The sequence below is a fragment of the Tetrahymena thermophila genome, assembly GCF_000189635.1.
Source record: "Tetrahymena thermophila SB210 genomic scaffold scf_8254798, whole genome shotgun sequence".
NCBI classification, from domain to species: domain Eukaryota; phylum Ciliophora; class Oligohymenophorea; order Hymenostomatida; family Tetrahymenidae; genus Tetrahymena; species Tetrahymena thermophila.
Window position 1 is genome coordinate 770212 of NW_002476554.1, and position 25214 is coordinate 795425.

The 25214-nt window shown below is 21.8% G+C and overlaps 8 protein-coding genes across 8 annotated transcripts; 5 read left to right on the forward strand and 3 right to left on the reverse strand. All coding sequences in view use genetic code 6, as the record gives it.

Moving 5' to 3' along the window:
• The first annotated feature begins 224 nt into the window (after nucleotides 1-224).
• On the forward strand, nucleotides 225-4979 carry TTHERM_00185650 (zinc finger, C2H2 type family protein). The gene is made up of 10 exons (XM_001008836.2): nucleotides 225-1147; nucleotides 1210-1283; nucleotides 1337-1683; nucleotides 1930-2457; nucleotides 2618-2809; nucleotides 2912-3298; nucleotides 4076-4233; nucleotides 4368-4552; nucleotides 4609-4723; nucleotides 4775-4979. The coding sequence occupies exons 1-10, from the start codon at nucleotides 1137-1139 to the stop codon at nucleotides 4824-4826; spliced, it is 2049 nt and encodes a 682-aa protein (XP_001008836.2). The 5' UTR covers nucleotides 225-1136; the 3' UTR covers nucleotides 4827-4979.
• A 241-nt stretch (nucleotides 4980-5220) lies between these two features.
• TTHERM_00185660 (EF hand protein) lies at nucleotides 5221-7125 on the forward strand (the record flags this gene model as incomplete). The annotated part of the gene is made up of 3 exons (XM_001008837.2): nucleotides 5221-5409; nucleotides 5623-6503; nucleotides 6768-7125. The coding sequence occupies 3 exons, from the start codon at nucleotides 5221-5223 to the stop codon at nucleotides 7123-7125; spliced, it is 1428 nt and encodes a 475-aa protein (XP_001008837.2).
• Nucleotides 7126-11967: 4842 nt separating this feature from the next.
• On the forward strand, nucleotides 11968-12858 carry TTHERM_00185690 (dickkopf amine-terminal cysteine-rich region protein; the record flags this gene model as incomplete). The annotated part of the gene is made up of 1 exon (XM_001008840.1): nucleotides 11968-12858. The coding sequence occupies one exon, from the start codon at nucleotides 11968-11970 to the stop codon at nucleotides 12856-12858; it is 891 nt and encodes a 296-aa protein (XP_001008840.1).
• A 1140-nt stretch (nucleotides 12859-13998) lies between these two features.
• TTHERM_00185700 (transmembrane protein, putative) lies at nucleotides 13999-15309 on the reverse strand (the record flags this gene model as incomplete). The annotated part of the gene is made up of 1 exon (XM_001008841.1): nucleotides 13999-15309. One exon carries the CDS (start codon nucleotides 15307-15309, stop codon nucleotides 13999-14001), a length of 1311 nt encoding a protein of 436 aa, XP_001008841.1.
• A 949-nt stretch (nucleotides 15310-16258) lies between these two features.
• On the forward strand, nucleotides 16259-16858 carry TTHERM_000185709 (hypothetical protein; the record flags this gene model as incomplete). The annotated part of the gene is made up of 1 exon (XM_012795825.1): nucleotides 16259-16858. One exon carries the CDS (start codon nucleotides 16259-16261, stop codon nucleotides 16856-16858), a length of 600 nt encoding a protein of 199 aa, XP_012651279.1.
• Nucleotides 16859-17350: 492 nt separating this feature from the next.
• On the reverse strand, nucleotides 17351-18631 carry TTHERM_00185710 (transmembrane protein, putative; the record flags this gene model as incomplete). Its single annotated transcript, XM_001008842.1, has 1 exon — nucleotides 17351-18631. The coding sequence occupies one exon, from the start codon at nucleotides 18629-18631 to the stop codon at nucleotides 17351-17353; it is 1281 nt and encodes a 426-aa protein (XP_001008842.1).
• Nucleotides 18632-21044: 2413 nt separating this feature from the next.
• TTHERM_00185730 (Mpv17/PMP22 family protein) lies at nucleotides 21045-22050 on the reverse strand (the record flags this gene model as incomplete). The annotated part of the gene is made up of 3 exons (XM_001008844.1): nucleotides 21045-21266; nucleotides 21329-21759; nucleotides 21981-22050. 3 exons carry the CDS (start codon nucleotides 22048-22050, stop codon nucleotides 21045-21047), a joined length of 723 nt encoding a protein of 240 aa, XP_001008844.1.
• A 1661-nt stretch (nucleotides 22051-23711) lies between these two features.
• TTHERM_00185740 (histidine phosphatase family (branch protein 1)) lies at nucleotides 23712-24425 on the forward strand (the record flags this gene model as incomplete). The annotated part of the gene is made up of 2 exons (XM_001008845.1): nucleotides 23712-23859; nucleotides 23929-24425. 2 exons carry the CDS (start codon nucleotides 23712-23714, stop codon nucleotides 24423-24425), a joined length of 645 nt encoding a protein of 214 aa, XP_001008845.1.
• Nucleotides 24426-25214: the final 789 nt, after the last annotated feature.

Consider the following 25214-nt stretch of genomic DNA (forward strand, 5'->3'; position numbering starts at 1 on the left):
TTGTGCAAAAAAAAATTTTGTTTATTTAAATCATTCTAATAATTAGAAATCCTAGCTGATTTTCACTTCAATTTAATTTATTGCTAACTCTTTTTCACCTAATAAATAAATTAATTAATTGTTATTTATTATTCATTCTCTCCTCGTTTATTTATTTATATTTAGAAATATGATTTTTATTGTAACAAACTATATATAACTCATAATTTTTTAACTAAACTCATCTTTAAAAAATTTTCTTGCTTAAAGACTCTACTTGAGTAATAAGCAAGTTTCTTAGTTTAGCTGTTAAACTTTACTAAAGTTTTTATAGGTAACATATGGAATTCAAGAGAATGCTTATTTAGTTATTATATGAATTATTTACAAGCAAGTTAGAATAATAATGAAACTAATTATTTTCTGAGTTTGTATGTAGAATGTAGTTTTTAATTTATTTAAATAATGGAATAGAAATATTATTAAAATGAATCTCTCATAATATTCTCATAAAAACACATAAATATTAGCAATACCTGATTAAGCAAATTCTTCTTTTTTAAAACTAGAAGAATAGCTATGAAAATATTCTTTGCTTTCAAAAAAAAGGATATAGTCTTTTTTTTAAGGCTAAGACCTATCGATGATTTTTTAATAAAGTTTTGTTGTAAAAACAAACAAACAAATAAACAAACAAACTTAATTTATATTTGGTTAGAATTGATATATTTTTTAATTATTATTTTGTACTAAAGTAGAAATAAATATCAAGTAGGTCTCATTGAAACGTTTTAAGTTTATTTGATTAAAATTAGTTGACAAATACTTTTTTATACTTTCATTCAATTTTTATTAATAAGTTAATAAATCTAGTAAAAGAAAGGAGTCTGTCTAATTGCATATATTTATTTTGACTGGATTTTAAAGAAGATTTTTTTATAAGTCACAGCCATCAAAAAGCAATCAAAAGCAATATTAAAGAAAGTTATTAATCTATTAATTTGTTATTTAGATTTTCAAATTTGTTTTTAAAAATAATCTGTCTGATAAATAGAAATAATAAGTATTTAAGTTAAACTAGCATAATATATATATGAAACTTCATTAAAGAAATTAGCAAATAAGCAGGGTGTTTCCAATGAACCCATCTATGACGAATGGGATAAAAGTTAACAACTTCTTATTAATGCAAATATTGATTTATGAATAATTTTGATGTTATAAAAATAGATTAATGAAAGATAAGAATTAAACTTATTAGAGAAAAATAAAATCAACTTGTTGCCATATCATCTTGTTAAAAAGTAAAATCAAAAAAAGGGATTTCTGAAACTTGATTTTCAAACAATTGAATAAGTAGATGTTAAAAATATTAAATAAAACAACGACTTTCTTGCATTGGCACCTCTATAATTTAATTTACAGAATTGTTTGATTTCTGAATATGAATTCGATGATTATTTCGAAAACAAGTAGAGAAAATTGATGCAAAAAAATTAATCACATGAATAAAATGAGGATCCAGACATTACTCAATTAGATTTCTAGATTAAAATAAAGAAGCAGAATTTTTAACAATAAAACGTGTTCAAAAAAATAATCCAAATTTAGCAATTACAGATTTAATATATGCTGTGGAAAGACCAATAGCAAAAACATGAGTAAGAGAAACTAAATCAAAGTTGTGAAAATGTTGAGTAAGCAGTAAATTCTTTGAATATTCTTTCTTAATATTTGCATTAGTTGTTTCAAAAATTCTCATTTAAAATGGAATTAAAATTAAAAATTTATAAAAACCTTTTTAAGCTAGCAAAAAATAATGCAATTAATTGCTAATAATATTCTAAATTTATTTTTTTAGTTTATTAAAAAAATATTTTTTAAAAAATTATATTAAAGGAGTAAATTTTATATTCGGTATTTTATTCTAAGCTTTTATTTAATTTAAAGATAAAAAGGTAGGAACATGACTTGAAAAAAAGCAAGCTGTAACTTAAACAATTGAAGGAGGAAATAAAAATAAAAGAGAATATCATCGAAGAAATTCAGAAAACCTTAATGGTTAAAACTTATTTTAAATGTAAAATTTGTCCTAAGATGTTCGAAAAGGAAGAGAATCTAAAAAGCCATCATAAAAGAAACCATCCTGGTATTTTAGAAATGCATTATGGAGATCTGAATTACAAGATGATAGAAAATATTTAATAATCTAAGGAGCTTATCCAATAGAGAATGAATTTTTCAAAATAATATTTTGCATAAGAGAAAAAAAGAATAGAAGAGTCTATCGAAGATAATGTTTTATTTGAAGTTCAAAAAAAATCAACCGAATTTAAGCAAGAGCTTTTAGATTTTCATTAAAGATTAATAAATAACCATAAACACCAAAAAGAAGTTGTTGATTAATTTCAATAATAAAATAATATTTTATAACAATAAGTCGAGTTGCTTTATTCGGAATTCGGTAAAATCTAAAATGTAATTAATAATTCAATTTTTAATTTATAAAATCTTAATTATGTTTTTATTGCCAAAGTTCTTTTTTTTGTTTGTTTTGGGTCTAATTTACTATTTTTATTAAATTTATTTTTGAAAAACAAACAATAAATGATTCAAATAAATATTAAAATAACTAAAGGAAATTTAACAAGCAGAAATATAGTGCATAAATGCCTATATTGAAAAAGAGAAGGAGAGAATTAGAAGAGAATAAGAAGAGAAAGAAAGAATTGAAAAAGAGAGAAAAGAAGAAGAAGAAAGATAAAGGAAGATTGAGGAAGAGCAGAATAAAAGGATACATGAGTTAGAAGCTTTGAAAAAGCAAAGAGAGGTTAATTTAATTTTTTATTTCAAACAATTTGTTTGACTTTTTATTTTTTACTGATTGACTGACTGAATGACGAACTGGACTTATCTAATTTTTAAAAATTAGGCAGATAAAAAGAAGAAAGATAGGCAAAGAGGCTCCATTCTTAGTGCTTAAGATAAAACAGAAATTAGTGAAGAGGAACAATTAAGACTAAGAATTTTAAAAGAAAAGTAAGAGGAAGAGGAAGAAAGGTTAAGGATTTTATAAGAACAAGAATAATAAAGAATTGAAGAAATTTAAAACACCATAAAAAAATTAAAAAATAGCTCAAAGTCATACTTCAATAACTTTAATAGATTAGTTAATATCAGGAGATAAAATAGATAAAACTATACTGAGAAGGACTTCAATGAAATGCTTTCTACAAAGCTCTTTGAACCCTACGATAAGATTTTAGAAAGATATAAAATACCCCTTAAAATGTCTGAAATCACAGTTAGATCAACTCAAGTATTTTTTTAAATTTATGCTATATTTAATTATTCAAAAAACAAAAAAAAAACATTTTATTAATTATTTACAATAAACCAAATACAAAAATAATGAATGAATAATGAATAATGACTTTTATGATATTTACTTTCAAAGATATCATTCGGAGCTTAAATTAAAATATGACGATAATAGTTTTATAAAGTAAAAATAAATGATCAAAAATGAATGCTCTATTAATTTTTATTTATTTATGAATAGACAATATTTTACAATTAATTATACATACTATACTATATCTTCATATATAACTTTTTAGATATAAGAAATAATCATTTATGCGTTTATTAACTAACTAGTTTATAACATTCATCAATAAATCAATCATTATTTTTTATAAATTTTTTAAAATTATAATAAATTATCAAAAAATTTGAGAATTAAAAATGATAAAAATAGATAAAATAATTTATAAACAAAACATTAAAAGAAGCATTTAAAATTTAATAAACTAAATTATTTCATTTAAAAGGAGAGATAGAAAAAGAATTAAAAAATTTTTATCATTTAAACAAATTTATTTTATTTTATAATTTGAGAAATTTATTTTAAAATTGACTTGAAATAATTTAACTTGTTTTACTTTTTGAAATAAATTAATAATAAAATAAATAAATAAACAAATATTTTATTTGATGGATTTTTATTAGCTAAATATTTTATTTAAAACATATTTAATAATAAATATATTTTGATGATAAAAACTTAATAAATAATTTGATATTCTAAATATAGATAACATAGCTTGAAGAAATATACTTAAAAATAACTGGAGGTGAATCTATATCTAAGAGTTAACTTTCTTCTTAAACTTAAATTGGTGAAGATAAGCTAGTTTAGAGAAGAATATAGAAAAATATGGATTTTAAGAGATATAAGTAAGAGCAAGAAGAGTAATAAATAAATAAATAAATAAATAAATAATAAATTAATCAATTATATTATTTTTATATTTATTTTATGGCAAAATTAGATTCATTAATTATTGATTATTTCTTATTCTTTCTTTTATTACGTAAATAAATAGGGTTATAGAAGAAGAGCAAGAAGCTCAAGAAAAAGAATATGAAGATAATGGCAAGAGATCTGCTTTCTCTAAAAGCAAAATGAATCCTTTGTTTAAGCCATAGAAATAATTTTACCCATATTTTAAGCAACCCATAATAAATCCTAAGCTTAATGCTCTCGAATTTAGAAAAGAAAAGGATGTTTGTAGATAAATTTTATACTTTTAATTTAAGTTTAAATTATTTTTATACAAATTTTAGAACACGCATTAAGTAATGTAGATACATCAGATTTATTTTTCGCTATTGGTATCACTCCTATTTAAAAACCTCGTATTATAGGAGAAAAAATAGATCCTAAAAAAAACCTAAACCAGTAATTTCTTTAGTATGAATCTTTATTTTAATTTATAAAATTTTTAACTAGAAATATTCAGCTACAAGATTAGAATCCACTAAAAATAGACAGTCTTAATTGAAAGCCTTCAATCTTACCTACCTAATTCGAAATTAAAAATATTATTAACAAATTACTTATAAAATAGATAAATTAAATGTTTTTATTTATTTGTTCTTCATTTTTTTTATTTATTTAGTCTTATCCCAATTTAATAGAAAAGATACATTAACAATTTCTAGAAGATTTTTTATTTAATTGTGCTCATGCTCAATAACTCACTCACTCACTCAATCAATCACTAAACCAAACATTAAAATTCTATCATTTATTGGTTGATTGATTGATTTATTTGTTGCATTAATAATAAAAGCAAAATATTAATAAATAATCATAAAATTTGTAAAAAACGATAAAAAATTAATATACATAATAACATATATATCTATCTATCTACTGTTATTTTTGTAAAAGAAATGTCTCAATCTTAAATAAAAGAACCAGAATAGCAATAGTCAAAGGAATTTGAATAAGAAGGAAAAGAAGCCATAAAAGCTGTATTTACTAAATTTGATAAGGATAATTCTGGGTAACTAGATTACTCAGAACTAAAATAGGTCGCATAAGAATTAGGTGTTTAGTTGGAAACAAATGAAATTTAAAATGTAATTAATTTTATTAGCATTTAAAATCAATTGATAACACAAGCAAGCTAAATAAAATAGATCCATTGATTCTTTGAAATATTTAACATGCATAACACAAGGAGATAAATAAATATACTCTCTTGTTTTAATTTTACTTATAATAAATAATTAGTTTTATAACTAATTAATTTCATTTTTGAAACTATTTATTTTTGTAATAAATTAAATTAGATTTTCTAAGAACTTGATGTCAACAAAGACCAAAAAATTAGCTTTGAAGAGTTTTGGGAATGGTGGAAATTAGGTAGACCAAACAAATTAGAGAAAATGATTTATTACAAACTTAAATCAATGAAATTGTTAAAAAAGGCTCATGCTGACTTCCTAAGATTAGGTAGTGCTTTAGATGTTAAATACGATAAATCTGTTGATAAGCTGTATGTAGCTTTGAATTATGGCTCGCACCCTGGCGATACTAGACTTTAGGCAAAGGTACACCTCAATACATAGGAAGGCGAGGATTTAATTAGAGAGACTTTAGAAGGATTTTAAAGAAATGAGAACGAACTAGACCATTAAGAAATAGTTGCTATTGTAATTAGAATAAAATCAAATAAACCAGAAGAGGCAGCAAAAAATATTCAGTTTTTGATTGACTCTTTAAAAAGTATGCTTTTGCAGCTTGCAAATAGTATGAATTCTACTGAACTAGTTAACATAATAAATCTTTTTAAGATCTATGTTTAGTCTTATTAAAACGAAGTCATCATTAAATTTAGTTTCCCACCTGATATTTATAAGGGATTCACTGGCGATGATCCTACTGTGAATTAAATCACAGCAATCTACGCTTAAAGTTTTTATTAGACAAATCTTAACTTCACTTTGACAGCTGGTATCAAAAACTCTTTAAAAAAAATATCATCAGATTTAAACCAAAAATTTGTTGATTGGCTCTTTGAAGGCTTTTTATTCGAAGTTATCTTAAGCTGCAACCATTCCTTTACAGAACAGCTATCTTTGGGATTTATATAAGTATTTTAAGCCTCACTTGACCTATTAAAGTAATCTGCAGAGTAAAATGATATTGTGAAACTAGCATATAATTAATTGTAAATTTTCTTTATTTTTTTATTCATTTTACATTATTAAAATGCTTTTATTAAATCTATAATTCAAAAAAATAAAATGAATGAAAAAGTCTACTTTTTTTTTGTTGAGTTAAATTGATTGATTTAAGCAATTAATTAATTAAAATAAACATTATCTTTTTTAAATTGATTTTTTTGTTGAGTTAAATTGATTAATTTAAGCAATTAATTAAAATAAACATTATATTTTTTAAATTGATTGATAAATTGTTTATTTAATAAAAGGAATAGATTGGTTTAATAATTGTCTTTATTATACTTGCTAAGATCTGCCAAATTTCACTTGGTTTTTAAAGACATAGAAAATGTTGAGAGCTTTTTTAATGGAATAGGAATGGGAGAATTACTTAAAAATTAACCTTCTTGCAAAGAATTATTTGACGAAATAAAAGAAGAATTTAATAACTTTGAAGAATTTAAAGACCAAAACTCTTATTGGAATATTTTATATAAATTCTTCTAATGCTTTGCTGAAAACTGTGAAGGATAAGCTTCAATAAGCATAATATATAAGAAAATGATTGCATAGCTAGTTTTCTCTATTGAAGGATTAGCAGAAATATTTGAATATTTAATGAAATGATATTTATTTATTTGTGTTAGTTAGTTATTAAAAAGTCTGACTGACCTTTTTTGTCTTTTCTTTTATATTATTCAAATTATAATTAATTAATTTTCTCAATTTCATCAAAAAAATGTTTTAAAATAATAATTTCAATAAAATAATTAGAAATAGATTTATCCAACATAGATTATATAAATTTTTATTGAATGAAAAAGCTAAATAAATATATTAAATTATTTTATTTAAATTTTTAACATTTTGTGAAAATTGATAATTATTCAATTATTGATTTATTTAAAAATTAATTAATTTATTTTTTATTGAGGTTTTTAATTTTAATAATATTTATTTTCTTATTTTTATTTACCATTTTTCATTAAAATAATATTTATTTTTTTATTAGCTTAATATCTAAATTATTTTATTTATTCATTTATTCAAGACTAACTGGGTTGGGTTGTTCAAAAAATTTTATTTTGATGATAAAATTTTATTTAATTAATGGAAAAAAAATCATTTATGTGAATAAATTTTCTTCAAAATACTTTAAAAATTTCCTTTTTTTTACTATTTATTCAAAAATTAATTTCACTTTTTTCATGAAAATTACTTTTTTTCTTTCATCAACCCATCTTCTTAGATAAAAGTTTAAATTTCATCCTTTTTTAAATAAAAAATAAATAAAGTTCATGATAAGTTTGTAAATAAAAGGTGTTAGATAGTTAGTTAGTTAGTGTTATAAATTGCAAGAATGCTTATAAAATAGATTATTAGAAAGATTTTATTCAGAGTTCAAATAATTTTATTTATTTTTTACTTACTTATGAACTGAACTTATTTTATATAAGATGATTAAGATTTAGGTTTAAATGGAGAGAGTGATTAACTGACTGACTGACTGACTGATTATATTTATTTATAAAAATTGTGACATCAATTAAAAATCATCATGTTTAATCTAATGACGAAGTAGAATATTGTAGAAAAAAATAAATCTAGATTTCATTTACAAATAATAAATAAGTCAATAATAAAAGTATAAAAACATCAAAGATAAAATAATAAGGTGGAGATAAAATTATTTAATATTAAACTCTATTTATAAGTAAATTCTGAATTCAAAACAATTATTAATATTATTTGATTTCTTAAAAAAATGAATTTTGCTTTTAACAATTTTCATTAAAATTGTAAATAGTGATTTAAATAGATAATTATAATTAATATTATTATTATTATTTAACTCATTTACTCTTTTCTTATTCAAGCCTTCATAAATCTTTCTTTAAACAAATTTCAGATCAAATTTATCTTTAAAATATTTTTAGGAATAAATTATAGCAATAATCTTAATATTTTTTATAGAATATTTAATTTTAATTTTAATAAATCAATTTTAGTCAAATAAAATTTCAATTTTCTTAAACTAAGCAAAATTAAGAGAATGAATGAATGCAATAACTAACTAACTAATAAATAAATAAATATATTAATAAGTAATCAAGTAAGTAAGTAACTTCAATTAATCAATATTCTTTTGAATCAATCCATTTGTTCAGTTAATTGATCTTTACTGAAAAACGAAAACAAACTGTTTGCTTTTAATTGGTAATTATAATTTTAAAACTTTTTAAAATACATAACAGTGATTTGATAAACGATTTATTATATTTTCAAATGCGATATAGAATAGAATTTTACAGAATTATATGAATTCCGTCAACTGATTATAAATATTTGATTTAATTTTTTAGATTTTATTATAATCAAAATATTAATTGATAAATATCATCTATAAGAATCTAAATATTTTGAAATAAATAAATAAATATGAAGGTATTTCTAATTTTTTTATTTTTCTTTTTATTTACCTTTTTCAGCTTTGCTTAGAGTGAAGGGCTTGAGAAAGATATTCATTAGGAACACAAAAATATATGCGCTTATCTCGGTAATTAATGTAATGAAGAGAAACCAAATTGTTGTAAACCCTTTAATTGTTATCTCGGAAGGTGCCGTCATTGCTAGGTTATTGGCTAAAAATGCTATCCGGGCCATCATTGCTGCGAAAATTTGATTTGTGTAGAAGAATAATGCTATCTTCGTATTGATTGAATGTTAATTCAAAATATAATAAATAATATTACTAAATAATTAAGGTATTTATTCTACTCTGTATTTATAATTTATTTATTTTTTTGTTTGTAAATAAATAAATACATTCATTTTTTACCTTAGAATAATATTTTAATTTGTATTTTAAACATATTAATAAAAAAGCAGAATAATCTTTTTAAAATATTTTTTTAATTGCTAAAATAGCAAAATAAATTAATTAAATTGTTTATTTAATCTTAGCTATGATTAACATAGACATAAAAAGTATTTTTATATTTTTTCATGTGTATAAAAAAACTTACTTATTTTATTATTGTTATTTTAATTTATGAATTTTGTATTATTTATTTTCACTTAAATTATAGCAAATAAATAATGTGAAGTAAGTTAATTGTTTATAAATAATTTCTATTAAAAGATCATAATATTTTTATTTAACTATAATTGAAATTTTACTTTTTTTGGATATCTTCACTGATATTTTTGATTGTATTAATCATGAAAATGCTAATAATTAATTAATTATTAATCAATTAAATAATTAAAAAATCGAAGTATTTCTGTTTTTATTAACACATTTAAACAAACAAAAAACTGTTTGTTTTATTTAAATACATTCAATTTATTTAAACAGTTTGTTTTCTAAGTTATAAATTTGCTTATAAAATTTTTCAATTATCCTATTTAATTAATGTTTAATTAAGTTAGATTAATTTCAACTTGATATTTTTACCCAAATTAAATAAAGAAGGCAATTAACTAATTGTCAAGTTTTAATATTATTTTAGATAAACTTTAAATATATAATTGTAATAATTTTATATAGATAGATAGATAGATAGATAGATAGATAGATAGATAGATAGATAGATAGATAGATAGATAGATGGTAATCAATCCTAATAATAATTAATCAATTAATTTAATAATCTAAATATTTCTGTTTTTTTAATTACACATGAAAAAAATCCTGTTTTATTTAAATACATTCAATTCAAACTTTTCTATATTTATTTAACAGTTTTCTGATGAGTTACAAATTTGCTTATAATATTTTTCAATTATCCTTTTTGATTAATGTGTAATTAAATTAGATTAAATTCAAAGTGCTTTTTTTACCCAAATTAAATAAAGAAGGTATGTATTTATTTATTTATTTATTTAATGTTTTGAGTTTAAATTATTTTAGATAACCTTTAAATAAATAATTGTAAAAATTATATTTAAAGATATCATTTCTAATAATAATTAGTCAATTAATTTACAAATCTAACTAAGTATTTCTTTTTTTATGAATGCTTCAAAAAAAAAAATTGTTTTATTGAAATACATTCAAATTTATTTTTCAACATTTAATAGCTTTAAAAGTTAAAAATTTGCTTATAATTAATATATCTAATTAAAAAAAAATTGTTTTATTGAAATACATTCAAACTATTCAATATTTAACAGCTTTTAAAGTTAAAAATTTGCTTATAATTAATATATCTTATTTCATAAGTGTGAAAATAAATAAGATTATTTCCAAGATGCTTCAATATAGAAGGAAGTTTATATTTATCTATTTAGAGTTTAAATATTATTTTTATTTTAGGCAGACAGCACTTAACAAATTTTCCACCACATTAAAGAAAAATAATATAATTACATAATTTAAGTTTATTTTTTTGCAAAAATCAGTAAATAAATAAATTACAAAATATTAAAAAGCATTTAATGAAATAGTAGCTCAAGAAAACTTTTTCTATATCACTAAAATTATAAAAATAAATTATCTTTAGCAGAAATTAAATTTTCTAATACAATCTTAAAATTTAATTAAACCAGAAAATACCATGAGAAAATGTTAATTAAACTAAAGTATTTTTTTTTTATTTGTAAATTAATTAATACCTCCTCCCTCCTTGATTCTCTGGACCAGCTAACTTTTCTTTTGAAATAACTTAAAAGTAATACTTTTTAAAGTATAATTTTTTGTTTAACGAAATCAAAGTAATAATATTAGGTTTTATTTCTTAATGAATTATTTTCATTTTTTTATAATTAAATCTAAATGACAGACAGACAAACATACATACAACAATAAAATAATTCGAAATAAATCCTAAAAATATATATTACTGTAAATGAAATGTTTTTTTGAGTAAGTAAAGTAAGTAGGTAATTTTATTTATGGTAATATATTTCAACATTTTTTAAATATTTTTTTAGTTTAATTGTTTATGAACTTAATATAAAAAACCTACAATTTAAGTATAATCCTATTTTTGTAGATTAAATGTGATAGAAAACATATTTAAATTTACTTGCAATCCTTTTTAAATAATTTTTATTCATTTTCTCTCTTGCTCATATTTTATATATTTTTGTGGATAAAATTAATTTTAATTTGTTTTTTTAGTATAAAATTTAATAGATTTTTTCTCAATTTCTTTTTTGTTTGTTTTCAATAAAATCTTTTGGAAACATTCATCTCCTTAATATTTGATAATCTAAATTTACATTTCAAAATTACTTCAATGAAATTTCGATAAATTAACTAACTAACTAACTTACTTAATAACTTACAAATTAATTAATTGATCTTAAATATTACTATAATATGGTCACAACAATTACAATTAATTGCTAGCTAAACTTTTATTTATTCTCAACATCAAATTGAAATACTTCAATTAATTTTGTAATAATTAATAAAAATATAAATAAAAACCCAAAAGTAAAAGTAAAAAGAAAATAACTTAAATGAAAACTAAAATTTTTGTTTTAATCTTGCTAGTGCTTACCTAGATTCTTTGCCAGCAAGATCCACTTTTGAACCCTGGATTTTTATATAACTCTGGAATTCCCGCTGCCACTGCCACTGCCACTGCCACTGACTAAGATATCTGTGATAATTATGAAATTTTATTCGATGAATAGGAACTCAAACTTTTAGAATCAATAGAGAAATATGCTTAAGCTTAAGCCTAAGCATAAGCATAAGCTGCACCTGGAGCTGCACAATAAAGTGCTTTGTTTATCCGCTTTCCTTGCTGGTATTACCAATACTATTTAAACTACTACTACCCTTACTACTGGAACTATTGCTGTGAGTGCTGCCATCCTTATTATTATTATGATATTGCAGCTACTTAGGCTAATTAATAAGCTAATTAGGCAGGTGGTGCTTCCTCTGCTGGCGCTTAATAAAATGCATAAGCAATACCAAATATATATTACCCATATTATCCATGGTGGTGTTGCCGTTATCCTTATTATTATGAACTTGCTGCCTAAGCAAATTAATAAGCAACTGGCTAATAAAGCGCATAAGCTTAATTCTTACCTTATTATCCTTACTGGAATAATTGCTGTTGCCATCGCTACCCTTATTATTATGGATTATAAGCAAATCCTCAGGCTAATTAATAAAGCAATTAAGGTACTACTACTGGATAATAAAACACTTCATCAAATGGCACTCCACCACCACCACCAGCAGCATCAGATATACTTAATCTTCCAGTAATTACCCAGAATGTTTATTAAAAGTGCTTATAATGTCAGCAAAAAGAAAAAGACTGTGATAGAGAATTAGATTGCTGTGAACATTTCCCATGTTTAAGAGGAAAGTGCATACCATTCTAATTTTGAATAAAACATTTTCAAAATAATCTAAGAAGATTTATTTGTAAATGAAATAAGAATTATATTATTAAGTAAATAAATATATATCAAATATAAATTGTAGTCAAAGTATATAAAAAGTATAGATTAATTTGATTAATTACTTCAAACTATATTTTATCATTTATGTATTTCTTTATAGTTTTTAAAAATCAAATTTAAGTTTAACTAAATAAAAGCAACCTCTCTACTTCATTTAATTTTAATTTGTAGATTTTGTACCAAATATAGATAGATAGATTGATAGATTCATTATTTTTTTCAGTAAAAATTAAGCTAAATTTATTATCACTTTATTTAAACCTTCTATCAAACTTCTTCAATACAAAAAAGAAAATAAAAATATTTATTTATTTATTTATTTGTTTATTTCTTAATTTATTTATTTATTTAATTAAATTATTTTACTTTTATTTTTGAAATAAATAAAAAAATACATGCATGAATAAAATAATTTATTAATACATCTTTATAATTAAAAAAGTTAATTAATAAATAAATAACTTTTCTTCAATCAAAATTAGGTTTTTTTGCCTAAAATTTAAAAAAATGAATTGACTATTTGAGATATAATTTAGATCAATTTAATTAGGAAAAACATGATGAATTTTTAATTTATTTTTAAAATATTCTTTCAACTTTTATTTTATTTTTTTATGGCCAGTTCTTAAGAAATTAATTAATTTTTAAAATATTCTTTCAACTTTTATTTTTTTTTTTTTATGGCCAGTTCTTAAGAAATTAATTAATTAATTATAGTTTAAATTAACTGAGTTATTTTAAAGAGAAAAAGTAAAAGAAATCAATAATTGTTTGATTTTGTCAAATTCCAAAAAATACTTTGAAATAATTAATTAGAAACTGAATGAAGAGTTATTTAAATTGCAGTATTACATTAATTAATTAATATAAAGTAGTAAAGAAAAATAAAAAATTAATGATTTTCAAATAGTTAGTTTTTTAATCATTTATATTTAAATTATTCAATTATAATTTATATATTTCTTTGTTTGTTTGCTTGTTTATTTGTTTGCTTGTTTGCTTTTTTTGCGTTTATTTTGTTAAATGTTTGAAATTGCTTGTTTCTCTTGTTTGAAAAAATAAAAATCAAACAACACCAGGTTGATTTTGTTCGCCTAAAGAGAAATCAATCTTTCTGAATTTTATTAACTTTTCCATGAAACCTCCTCTGTGTCTCTTTGCAAATTCAATTGACTTTTTGTCAAAGAAAAAGGTGATTAACCAAGCAGATATGCAAACAAGAATGAACACTTGTGCCTCAAATCCTGTCATTTTGAAGATAACATCAGAAGTAAGCACTGTCATAATAATGGCAGCTACATAAAAGAGGACGCCTATAAATATGCTACTGCATCTGCCATTAGGATCGCTTTTTAAGCACATGCAGTATGAGAATATCTTGATAATAATAGGTGGAATGAAAGATGCTAACCAATATATTAGTATGCAAACCAAAAATCCTACAAATAGTAGCTATTTTTGTAAACTGCTATCGTCATCAGCACCTCTACCTAATGCCATGCGGAACATAGAAGAGAAAATCCTCTGTAATATAAGTAAGTTAATAACAACGTGCTTAATTCTGTGAAAGTTATTAAAATTCTTGAAAGAAAATCTACCAGCTTATGTGAGCCAATAGCCATTTAAGTCTGAGGTAATAAAGAGTCTTGAAGAGTTTTATTATTATTGATTTTATGTTTGAGGTTAAAATTATGGAATGAAGTCACCTTATTGCTAATTGACAGGATAACCCATTGCAAAATTATTATTCTCATTGCCACTATTATTATTGCTTTATTTATCTACATCAAATACAGGATTTTATGTAGGGGATTTTTAAGAGAATTTCATCTTCATATCTTTTTCATCTAATTGCACTGGTTCTACTGTACTGCTTTTTTTAGAGCGAGTGTCAAATTCACTTGGAGCTCCTATTTTGATTATTTATGCTTCGAAATCATTCTCTTATAATTGAACTCCCTGTTGATTATTTTGCTAATGCTATAAGTTATTTGAGTTAATAAATCTTTGCATATTTTTTCTTGAGATAATCATCCAACCAAAATAAAGCACTACTAAGAATATTATGTTGATAATTCCAAACGCCAAAGAAAAGCCATCGCCTCTATCATCAAAATCCTCTCTTCTCGAGCATGAAAAAGTTGATCTATGGAAATCGTATCCTTCTTTGCAAACTAGACATAAGTTATCAGGACCATTCTAAATCAAACAAATTTCGCATGCATGAGGATTGCAACGATTATTTTTAGGATCTCCACGACCTTAACCATCTTAAGGATTAGGTTAATGTTAACCATTTGGCCCATTTTATGCCTAACTTAATGTTATGATAATTGAGAGAACAAGTAGGATTAGTAAATATTTGGATTATTTCATTTATATTATTCACTTATTTATGTGCTTTTGATTTAACTATCAGCTTTTAACACTAATTATCAATATTTAATTACAATTTAATCGTATTTTTTTAAAGAATAATGATTATATTTTTGCTTTAAGTTGCTATTTAAGGTTAATTGCAAATAAAAATTGGCTAGTAATAAAAACGCAATATTTTTTTATTATAAAATTTCAAGATAACTTAGGATTAATGACAATTTGTTAGATACGTGAATTTGTTTCTAAATCGTTTAAATTTTAAAAAGAGACCTAATATCAAGCTAGCTAACTAGCTAGAAGTATATTGAATTCTGAAGCAATTTTTAAAAGTATCTAAATTATTAAAATCTGATTATTCGAAATTTAAAATAGAAATAAATTCAGATTATTCTTTATTTATTCTATTAACTTACTATCAATATGATTAGAAAAACTAACAATTAACCAAAATTTACTTCAAATACATTCCAATCAACAAAGAAGTAAATTGTTGTTTGTGGAGCTAATATTTTTTCCATTTAAAAAGGTGGCTGAATATGTAAAGAAAGATACCCCTCAAACACTCCTCTTTAAGTACTTTGAGTTATAAAATATTAATATAAACGCAAATTTAAATTTTAAATTGCTTTCGAGGTTAATCATAAACTTGCCTGAAAAATATGTTAAAATATGCTGATGAGTTTTTATGCGTTATGAACTCTATTTATTAAGTTAGCAAGTTTTGTCTTTGAAAGCAAAAAATTTCTAGAAAATCTTTATGTTTTTGATTAATATAAAAATTAAATTACTCTTTGAACATAGAATAATTAATTTATTAGTTAGTTAGTATTTCTATTTATCAGAAATATTAATTTATTAATTTATTTCTATTATATTAATCAACAATTTTTTTCGATTTTATAAATTACAGTTCATATAAATAAAAGCTTAGGGAGGAAAGGAGTGAATGAATCATTTATTTTTTACCATAAATTCATAAAATAATATAATTTTTTACACAGTAAAAGTAGAATATATTAGTAAAGTCTATCCCTAGTTGTATAAAATAAAATTAAAAAAAAATACATTATCCCACTTTTATTTAGAAATAAGTAAAATACTTTAACTTAAGTTAGAGTTTTTATTGAAAATTAATATTGTTTTTTAAATCTTAAGTTAGAATCAGGGACATTCATTATTCAAATAAATCTAAATTTTATAATAATTTTCAGATTTATTTGATTTGGCCATAACAAAATAATAATCACATAGTTACTTAAATCACAATTAAAAATATTACTTTATAGAAGATTATAAAGCATAATAATTTAAATCATTTTAATCATAATATCAAATATTTTTTTATTTATATTAGAATTTATTTTGGATATAAGCGTTAGATAATTAATTTATTAGTTAAATGAATAGATAGATAGATAGATAGATAGATAGATAGATAGATAGATAGATAGATAGATAGATAGATAGATAGATAGATAAATAAATTATTGCAAGTTATAACGCATATTAAATTTTGATTAAGATGAATTTACTCTAAGATGCCTGAATTAATTAATTAATTATTTATTTATTTATTTTTATAGACCTCTTTATTAATGAACAAAAATCTTGAAATAAATAATAAGCTTAAGTTTTTCGAATTTTAAAGAAAAAATATCGAGAGTATCAATTTTTGATCAAAAAAGGGAGGAAAATTAAACGTTTTTGTTTGTTTATTTTTCTAAATTAAGAAATGTGATTGATTATTAATTTAATTTTTCTTTAATTAAAATCCAAATAAAATAAGATTGTTTATTCCTCTACTCTATGAATTTTAAGATAAAAGATCATTTTTATTTTTTCTATCAATTAATTAATGGGTTGAAGTAGAAGTCTATAAACAAAACAAAGAAAGCTATCAAATACATTAGTAATTTAAAATAAATTATACATAAAAATCAATCAATTTATTAGTCAATTAATAGATTATTGAATTTAACTATCAATTAATCAATATATTGTATTGATCAATCAATAATCGTATTTTTTGGCTTTACATTCAAGAAGAAAAGTCTATTTTTCTGAACTTTATGAGTTTTTCTAAAAATCCACCCTTTCTGTTTTTGGCTAGCTCCACAGATTTCTTATCAAAGAAAATAATTATTAACCAAGCAGCCAAACAGAGAAGGATCCATACTTGAGCTTCGAACCCGGACATTCTCAAAATGACTTTGGTAGATAGGGCTGTCATAATAATTGTAGAGATGAAGAATAACACATTAATGAATACTCCACTACATTTTCCATTAGGTTCTTATTTCAAACAGCAGAAGTATGAAAAGATTTTGAGTACAATTGGAGGAATTAAGGATAGAGCCCAGTAAATGATCATACATACCAAAAAGGCAACAAACAGTAACTATTTTCTATCATCCTTATCTGTATCGTCTCCTCTTCTACCAGCCCAATAGAACATAGAAGAAAATATTCTTTGCAAAATGATTAAATTGATGATTACATGCTTAATTCTATGGAAATTGCTAAAATCTTTAAAGGAGAACTTTCCTGCTTAAGTGAGCCAATAGCCATTCAAGTCTGAGGTTACAAAAGGTTTTGGTTAATTTGATTGTTGCTGACTGTTCTGAGGTTAAAACTAAGGCACAAAATCATTTTAGACATTAAATTAATTTAAGGCATACCCCTTTGTTTGATCTGGAGAAGCATTGTTGTTTTGGTCTATGTCATATGCAGGTACTGGAGACTTATTATTTTTACCATAAACATTATTCTTTTCATCAAACATTTATTATGGTTAATTAGTACTACTTTTTTTGCTAACAGTATCAAATTCACTTGGTGCACCTACATTAATGAGTTATGGAGAATTCTAAATATTTTATTATTGCAAAACCTACAGCACTTCTGCACTCAGTTAAGGAACTTCATTGTTAAGGTTAGTATACCTAAATTAGTTTTTTCTTGAAATGATAATCCATCCAAAATAAACTACTACCAAAAATATTATGTTAATAATGCCAACCGCTAATGAATAGCCATCTCCCCTATCTTCGTAATCCATTCTTTTGTCACAAGTAAAATCTTACCTTAAAAAGTAGCCTTCCTGGCACAAAAAACAAAGATCATCAGTAACATCGCATAGTCTACAAACCCTTGGATCGCAAGGATCTTCTCCATCTGGCGGATTATTATCTTAATTAGGGTCTTATGGAGGATTTTAGTTATTAGGAGGAGGGAATGGTGGTTATTATCCTTAGACAAAGCAATTATTAAGAAGCACTGTTAAACTCAACACAATGAGAATGAAGTAATTTGGTCTCATCTGTCTATCTATCTTTATTTGTTTCTTTCTTAAATTTATTAGATTAACTTTTCTAAATTATTTATTGAAAATCAATCAAATTAATTTTTTTTAATTATTATTAATATATGTCAAAACGATATTGGTTGATTGATTATCTCTATTTAATTAATTAATAATGGCTAAATATGAGGCTGTTTATTTAGTTAAAATTTTCATACAATCCTTTTTTATCCAGCCTGCATTTTTCATGAATATACATTTTTTGCAAACTATTAGACAAAAATTTACCTGAAATTTTATAAATGATTGTAAAAATTATTTGATTAATTATCTTATCTTTTTTTTGTATAATATATCTACCAAATTAATCAATAAATCAGCTAATTATACACTTTACTTATTTATTCAAACACAACAATTTGATCTCATTTACTTTTAATTACCAAATCAATATTCAGGGATAAAGTGAGAGTAATTTAGTTAGTTAGTTAATTATATCAAGTATTTTTAAGAAAAATTTTTTAATTTTACACTAAGAATTGTTATACTCTAATTTCTATTTATTTGATCTACTTTGCTTAATTTTCCTTAAAATAGAATCTATGAAAATCAGTTAAATATTATTGATGTTATATAAATTATTTATATAATCTAATAAATGCTTAATTATTTACTATTTACTTACTTACTTATAACTTTAGAGTTTGACTAAAATACTCATACATAGTTAATAATTTCTCTCATCATATAAAAATGAAGACAAATAAATAACCAAAATCCTAAGTTTGAGGCATTAATTTTAAACTGAAAATGAATTAATTAGTTAATAAATAAATAAATAAAGTAAAATTTGAAAATAAAAAAATGATTTAAAATAATTAAAATGAATATTTGTATTCATAAAAGTAGATAGATATTGGTGAGAATATTTATTAGAAAAATAATATTTTAAATTAATTTAATTTAAAAAAAATATTAATAATAATAAATTTAACTTACACAATATTAATATTTAGAGAAAAAAGAGTTTAAAAATTTGTTTTATTGATAATACTAAATTTAAATAGTTTTAATAAAAAAATAAACAATTAATTACTTCTTCTAGATTGTATTAACAATATTTGTAAAATAATATTTATTTATTTATTTTTTTTCAAAAATATTAAATAAATAAATAAATATCAATTTATGAAAATTTAATTAAAATAACCATAAATTCTTTTTTATACTTAAAATTTTTGGGAAAGTTTAAATTAAAGTATGAGAAAATAATGAAAAAATTATCAAAGTTTTGGATATTTTTTTTGCAAAATAAAAGGTATTTCATTTAAGGTATATTTTATTTTAAAGATTTTTTTTATGATTTGGTTAATATATATTATCAGATTATTTATTACTTGTTTTTATTTTTATTTATCTTCTTTCTACTTATTTCATAATTTCTTTTTTTATTTTTATAACTTTTTAAAAAATCTTAATCATTATAAAATAAAGACGGAAAAATAGAGCAACTTAATTATTATCAAATCAAACAGATGTATTCCTAGAATCACATGAATGATATAATAATAAATTCAAGTTAAGATTGTAAAATTAAATTTAAAAATTATTTTAAATAGCTAAATTTAATTGAAAAATTTGATATTTATTATTTTGACAAGTTTTTTCGAATCTAAAACTAAATTCTTGCTTTGATTTTAAATGTTGAATTTAAATTAAACTTATTATTTTATTTTTAAAAATCTAAAAATAGTAAATAAATAACTAATGACCATAATAATTATAAAATAGTTTTATTTAAAGGTGAATAATTAATAAAAATATGTTAGGTTAAAATTAAATTTATATTTCTTTTTAATAAAAAAATAAATATCCAAAAGCACTGAAAAGACATCAGTGTTTAATTTAAACATATTGTTTAAATAAATTCAATTTATTTTTAAGTACTAAAGAAGTTATTCATGAATAAAAAGATGTGCTTTTTTGATTGTAAAATATGATATTATTTATATTTTTATTCAATTTTTGCTCAATTAAATAATAAACAAACATTTCTTTTTTTTAGAGATTAAAAAAATTTTTTAAGATTTTTAAAGCAAATATAAAAATATGTAATATTTTTTAATATCATCATTTATATAGAAGTTAACTGATGGTATTTTCTGTTATATAATTTGTTTATTTATTCTTTTTTTTTAAAGCGAGAAGTTTCAATTAAAAATTTGTTTAATTTTTTTATTATTTGTGATTATTTATAATACTTATAATAGAGTATTCGTTTATTTAATTAGTTATTTATTTTTTTATTTAGAGGGTTTTAGAGGAATAATTGGGAAAAGGAGGATAAGAAATTTAGAAAGAAAGATGTTAAATTTGTTTAAATTAGATAATATTTAGTTAGTTAGTTATTCTTTTCATGTCTGCAGGTTCTTCAAAATTAAAGCATCATAGTTTAAGTAGAAGCTATTTGCATTGAGAACTAAGTTGCAAATGAGAAAAGAGAACTTGTATAAGCAATGTTTTGAATAAAATTTTATTAGGTTTCGCTTAAGAGCTAGCTTTGTTCCTATTTATTACTGTGGTTTTGGTGATGGTGATGGTTATTATTTTAATAGCTCATATACATTTACCAGCCAACTCCAACTAAATTAGTCTAATTTGAATAAATAAATAAATATTAAGTAATTAATATATTTGTAATAAGAAAATATTTACCCATAGGACTCTGAATTGTAATGGAACATATCCGTAGCAAATATAATTAGAAGCAGGCCAAATTTTATATGAATCAACAAGTGACTTAGGCATTTTATTTTTAATAGCGTTAATTCCAGATTCTAAGTTGCCATTGATAAGTAAGTTTGTAGACATATAATAGAAAAATTGAATAAAAGGAGAGTAGAGTAGCTGATCTAACACAACACTCCAAATAGTTTTTTAGGTATTGGTTGCGTTTACGAGTAAGCCCATTCTAGGAAGATAGACATTTAATACTCTTTGTAAAACAACATTCATCCAGCCGTGAAGTAAGGGAGCTTAAATAAATGCTCCAACAAAAGTATTACAAAATGTTCTTCTATAATCAATCTATTTTTTTTCTTCAACAAATTTTTGGCACATTAAATCAGCTGCTGAGAAAATAACACCTTTTTTAAAAATAAAAAAAATTAATTTCATCAAATTTTATTTTAGCTATCATAAATTCTCATGCATATATATATGTATTTATTTGTAAATTAAAATTACAAAATTATATTTAATAAATTTGACCAAAATTAATTCTAAATTTAGAAATAGAAAATAAATATGAGAATTTATGGTGCGTGTTTATTTATAATGTGCATCGAAGAGTAAGTAAGAATTTTACTAGCAGTTGCCATTTTAGTTTTAAGAGGGTGAGTAACCAACAAATTGGAGTATAATTTGAAAAGGCTCATTTTAAAAATTAATTAGAAAAATGCTTATCGAACTTTTGATTTTAAATTTTCGTACAGTTAATCAACTGCAATATTTGTTTATAGTATTTTATATTTTTTAATTAAATATTTATTATAAGTTCTAGACGGTGACCAGATTATTTAAAAAGAAAATTCAATTGAATTTGAAAGTATCTTTTATAGCATATTAAATTAATCATATGTGATGTATTAAGACAAACTTTTTAATAAGTTTCTTGAATTAAGGTAAAAAAGATTCAAAGGATAGACGCTAGATACAAAAAAATAAAAATCTATGTAAGGTTGACAAATTGGTACTACTTAGAATAGAACACTAGACTCTGTCTAAATTTAGAATTTTAAATGGTCAGATAATTTTATTCAGAACTACTTTGGTCTAACTATATTAAAACTCGCGCCTAAATTTAGAAACAGAATTTGAAGAAAAGCATGTCTCCTTCCTTATTTATTAAAAAGATTTGTAATAGAGTTTTGTTATTGACTATTCCAAAATTTATCTATAGTAAATCCTTATAAATTCTTCCTTGAAGAAATACATATAAAATTGTTAATAAAAAGTGTTGGCAAAGAATGTTCTATAAATTTTTTTCTTATATCATCATTAAAGCATGAAATTTTAATTTAAGTATTAGAACCTTGTAAATTCGTCAGCAAAAACAGGCTTTATCCCAAATAATTACACAATTTTAGAGTATACCATATTTTGCATCCATAAAAATTAATTCTGTAACATATCAATAATTTGAATACTTCTCAGTCGTTGATGATGTCATTTCTTTTCTATTTAACTAACTTGTTAAAAAAAAAAGGCACACTTTTTCTCCATCAAATAACTTCTTAAATTAACTTTTATCAATCAATTTACATGAAAAAAAGATATTTTAAGTTATATTTTTAGTATTCAAATTTTTATATTAATTTAACCTACATTAAATAAATAAATATCTTGAAATAGAAAATATTATCACTGAACCAATATTTTTTGGACAGAGTTTATTGAAGACGTAATTTATCAAACATTTATTTTTCGACGAGTAAATTCTTATTAATTTTAAATCATTTTTGTTTGCTATTTATGGAATATTTCAAATCTAAATTAAATTATTTTAAAAAAGGTTACTGAAAAGGAAATTAACTAACTAGATCATTTAAATAAGTAACTAAATCGCTAAATATTAATTTTAGTTTGTAACTCACTATTTTAAATTTAACAAATATGTTAAATTGATTTTTTTATTACAGAATCAATCTTTAATTCTGAAAAGAATTTAATAGCTTAAACAAACACAATTTTAACTTTCAAAAATTAACTTTATTAAATCTATAAATTTAAATATCTTTCTAAGAGAAATAGAATTTTCTTAACGTTTTATATCAAAATTTTTATTTTGAATTTATAGTTTTGATCAAAAAATTTATTTATATTAATTGTCATGTTAAATGAATGAGAAGAAAGTTCCTAATATAATTCAGATTAATTAAAGAAAAAAAGTGAAGAAAAAGAAAGAAAGAAATTTAATCATTCATTCATTTATTCATTTATACATACACAAATATATTTAATATATTGATACATACATATTATTTTTATACTAAAATTTAGGCACATTTGTAATATATAAAAATAGATTTAGCCAGAAATGCAATTTGAGTTATTAAGAAAGCAAGTTTAGTAATTTGTTAAGTTACAAAATAGTAAAAACGTATTACTCGTTAGACATGGTTAATCTATGGGCAATTACTCTGGAACTGTTACAGGTTGGACTGATACTAAATTGACACTAAAAGGTAATTAATGACAAAAAACTAATTTTGTTCAAAACGTCTAAAAAAAGCTAAAATAATGTAATAAAATAGGTAGAGCTTAAGCCAATAAATTGTTTTAAGGTTTTGTTGGAAGCGTAGATAAATTCACTTCTATTAATTCATCCGATTTAATAAGAAGTCTTGATACTGCTTATATTTCATTAGCTTTTCCTGAAAAATCTATTATTAAAGTTGATCCTTTATTAAGAGAACTTAACTTCGGTAAAGAAGAGGGCATCCACTTCGATTCCTTGAGCTAAGAAAGAAAAGACTTGATAAACAATATAGAATTTAAAGCAGTTGATGGCGAAAGCTGGCATGACACTAGAAAAAGAGCAATTTAATTCTTTGGTAAACTTCCTGAAGGAAATCATTTAGTATTCACCCATGGAGGATTAATGTGCTCTTTAACTTGGTATTTAGGATTGTAGAATACTTTGCCTAACGGTTCCTTGGTTGCATTACAACTTGATCCAAAAACAAACGAACCTAATAAAATAATATTCGATTGGTCTTACCCTAAAGAGGAAGAAGAAGTAGAATTGTGATTTTAATTTATTTTCGAATAACTGTGTAATTATAAGTGTATAAATGATAATTAAATCCCTAATAAGTATAATCAATATTTTACATATAAATATTTTTGTATTCAATTTCTTACTTACTTTTCATAATTTACATACACTCCAAAATGAAATTCAAAACAAATAATTCTATTCCAAATCATTTTGAATTAGTTTCATTCCAATCATTCAAATTTAAGTAAACTTAATTTGTTTTTTACTCTGACGCCATGATTTATTTTTTTTTAAATTTTGAATTTTCAAATAAATAAGTTGCTTATTGCATGCTTTTTTGAAGAAACCTTTTGATTGTTTGGATAAGATAAAATCAATATCACAAACATTCAAACTTAAAACTTTACTTGGCTTTTAATCATAATAATAACTAAAAAAATATTTCTTTGAATCTTTATTTTATCTTTTAAATTAATATTATAATAAATCAAAAATATATTTCAAGCTTTTAAATAATTTAACAAAGAAGCAATAAATAATAGTAATAAGAAAAAATTCGTATTTATAAAATTAAATTCATTTAATTATTTTAACTTTCTTAGCCTTTAACTTATTATTAAATCTATTAATAATCAATAATTGTATTTCAAATATTCGTGAAGTATACAATAACAGTAGGTAATTATATTGTTTAAATTAGCATGACCTTTATCATTTAAAAAAACAAATGTAGATAAATAAGAAGTTTTTGTCATTTAAATGCTAAAAATTAATTTCAATGTGAATAAATAATTAAAAAATATAAAAATTTGTTTACTT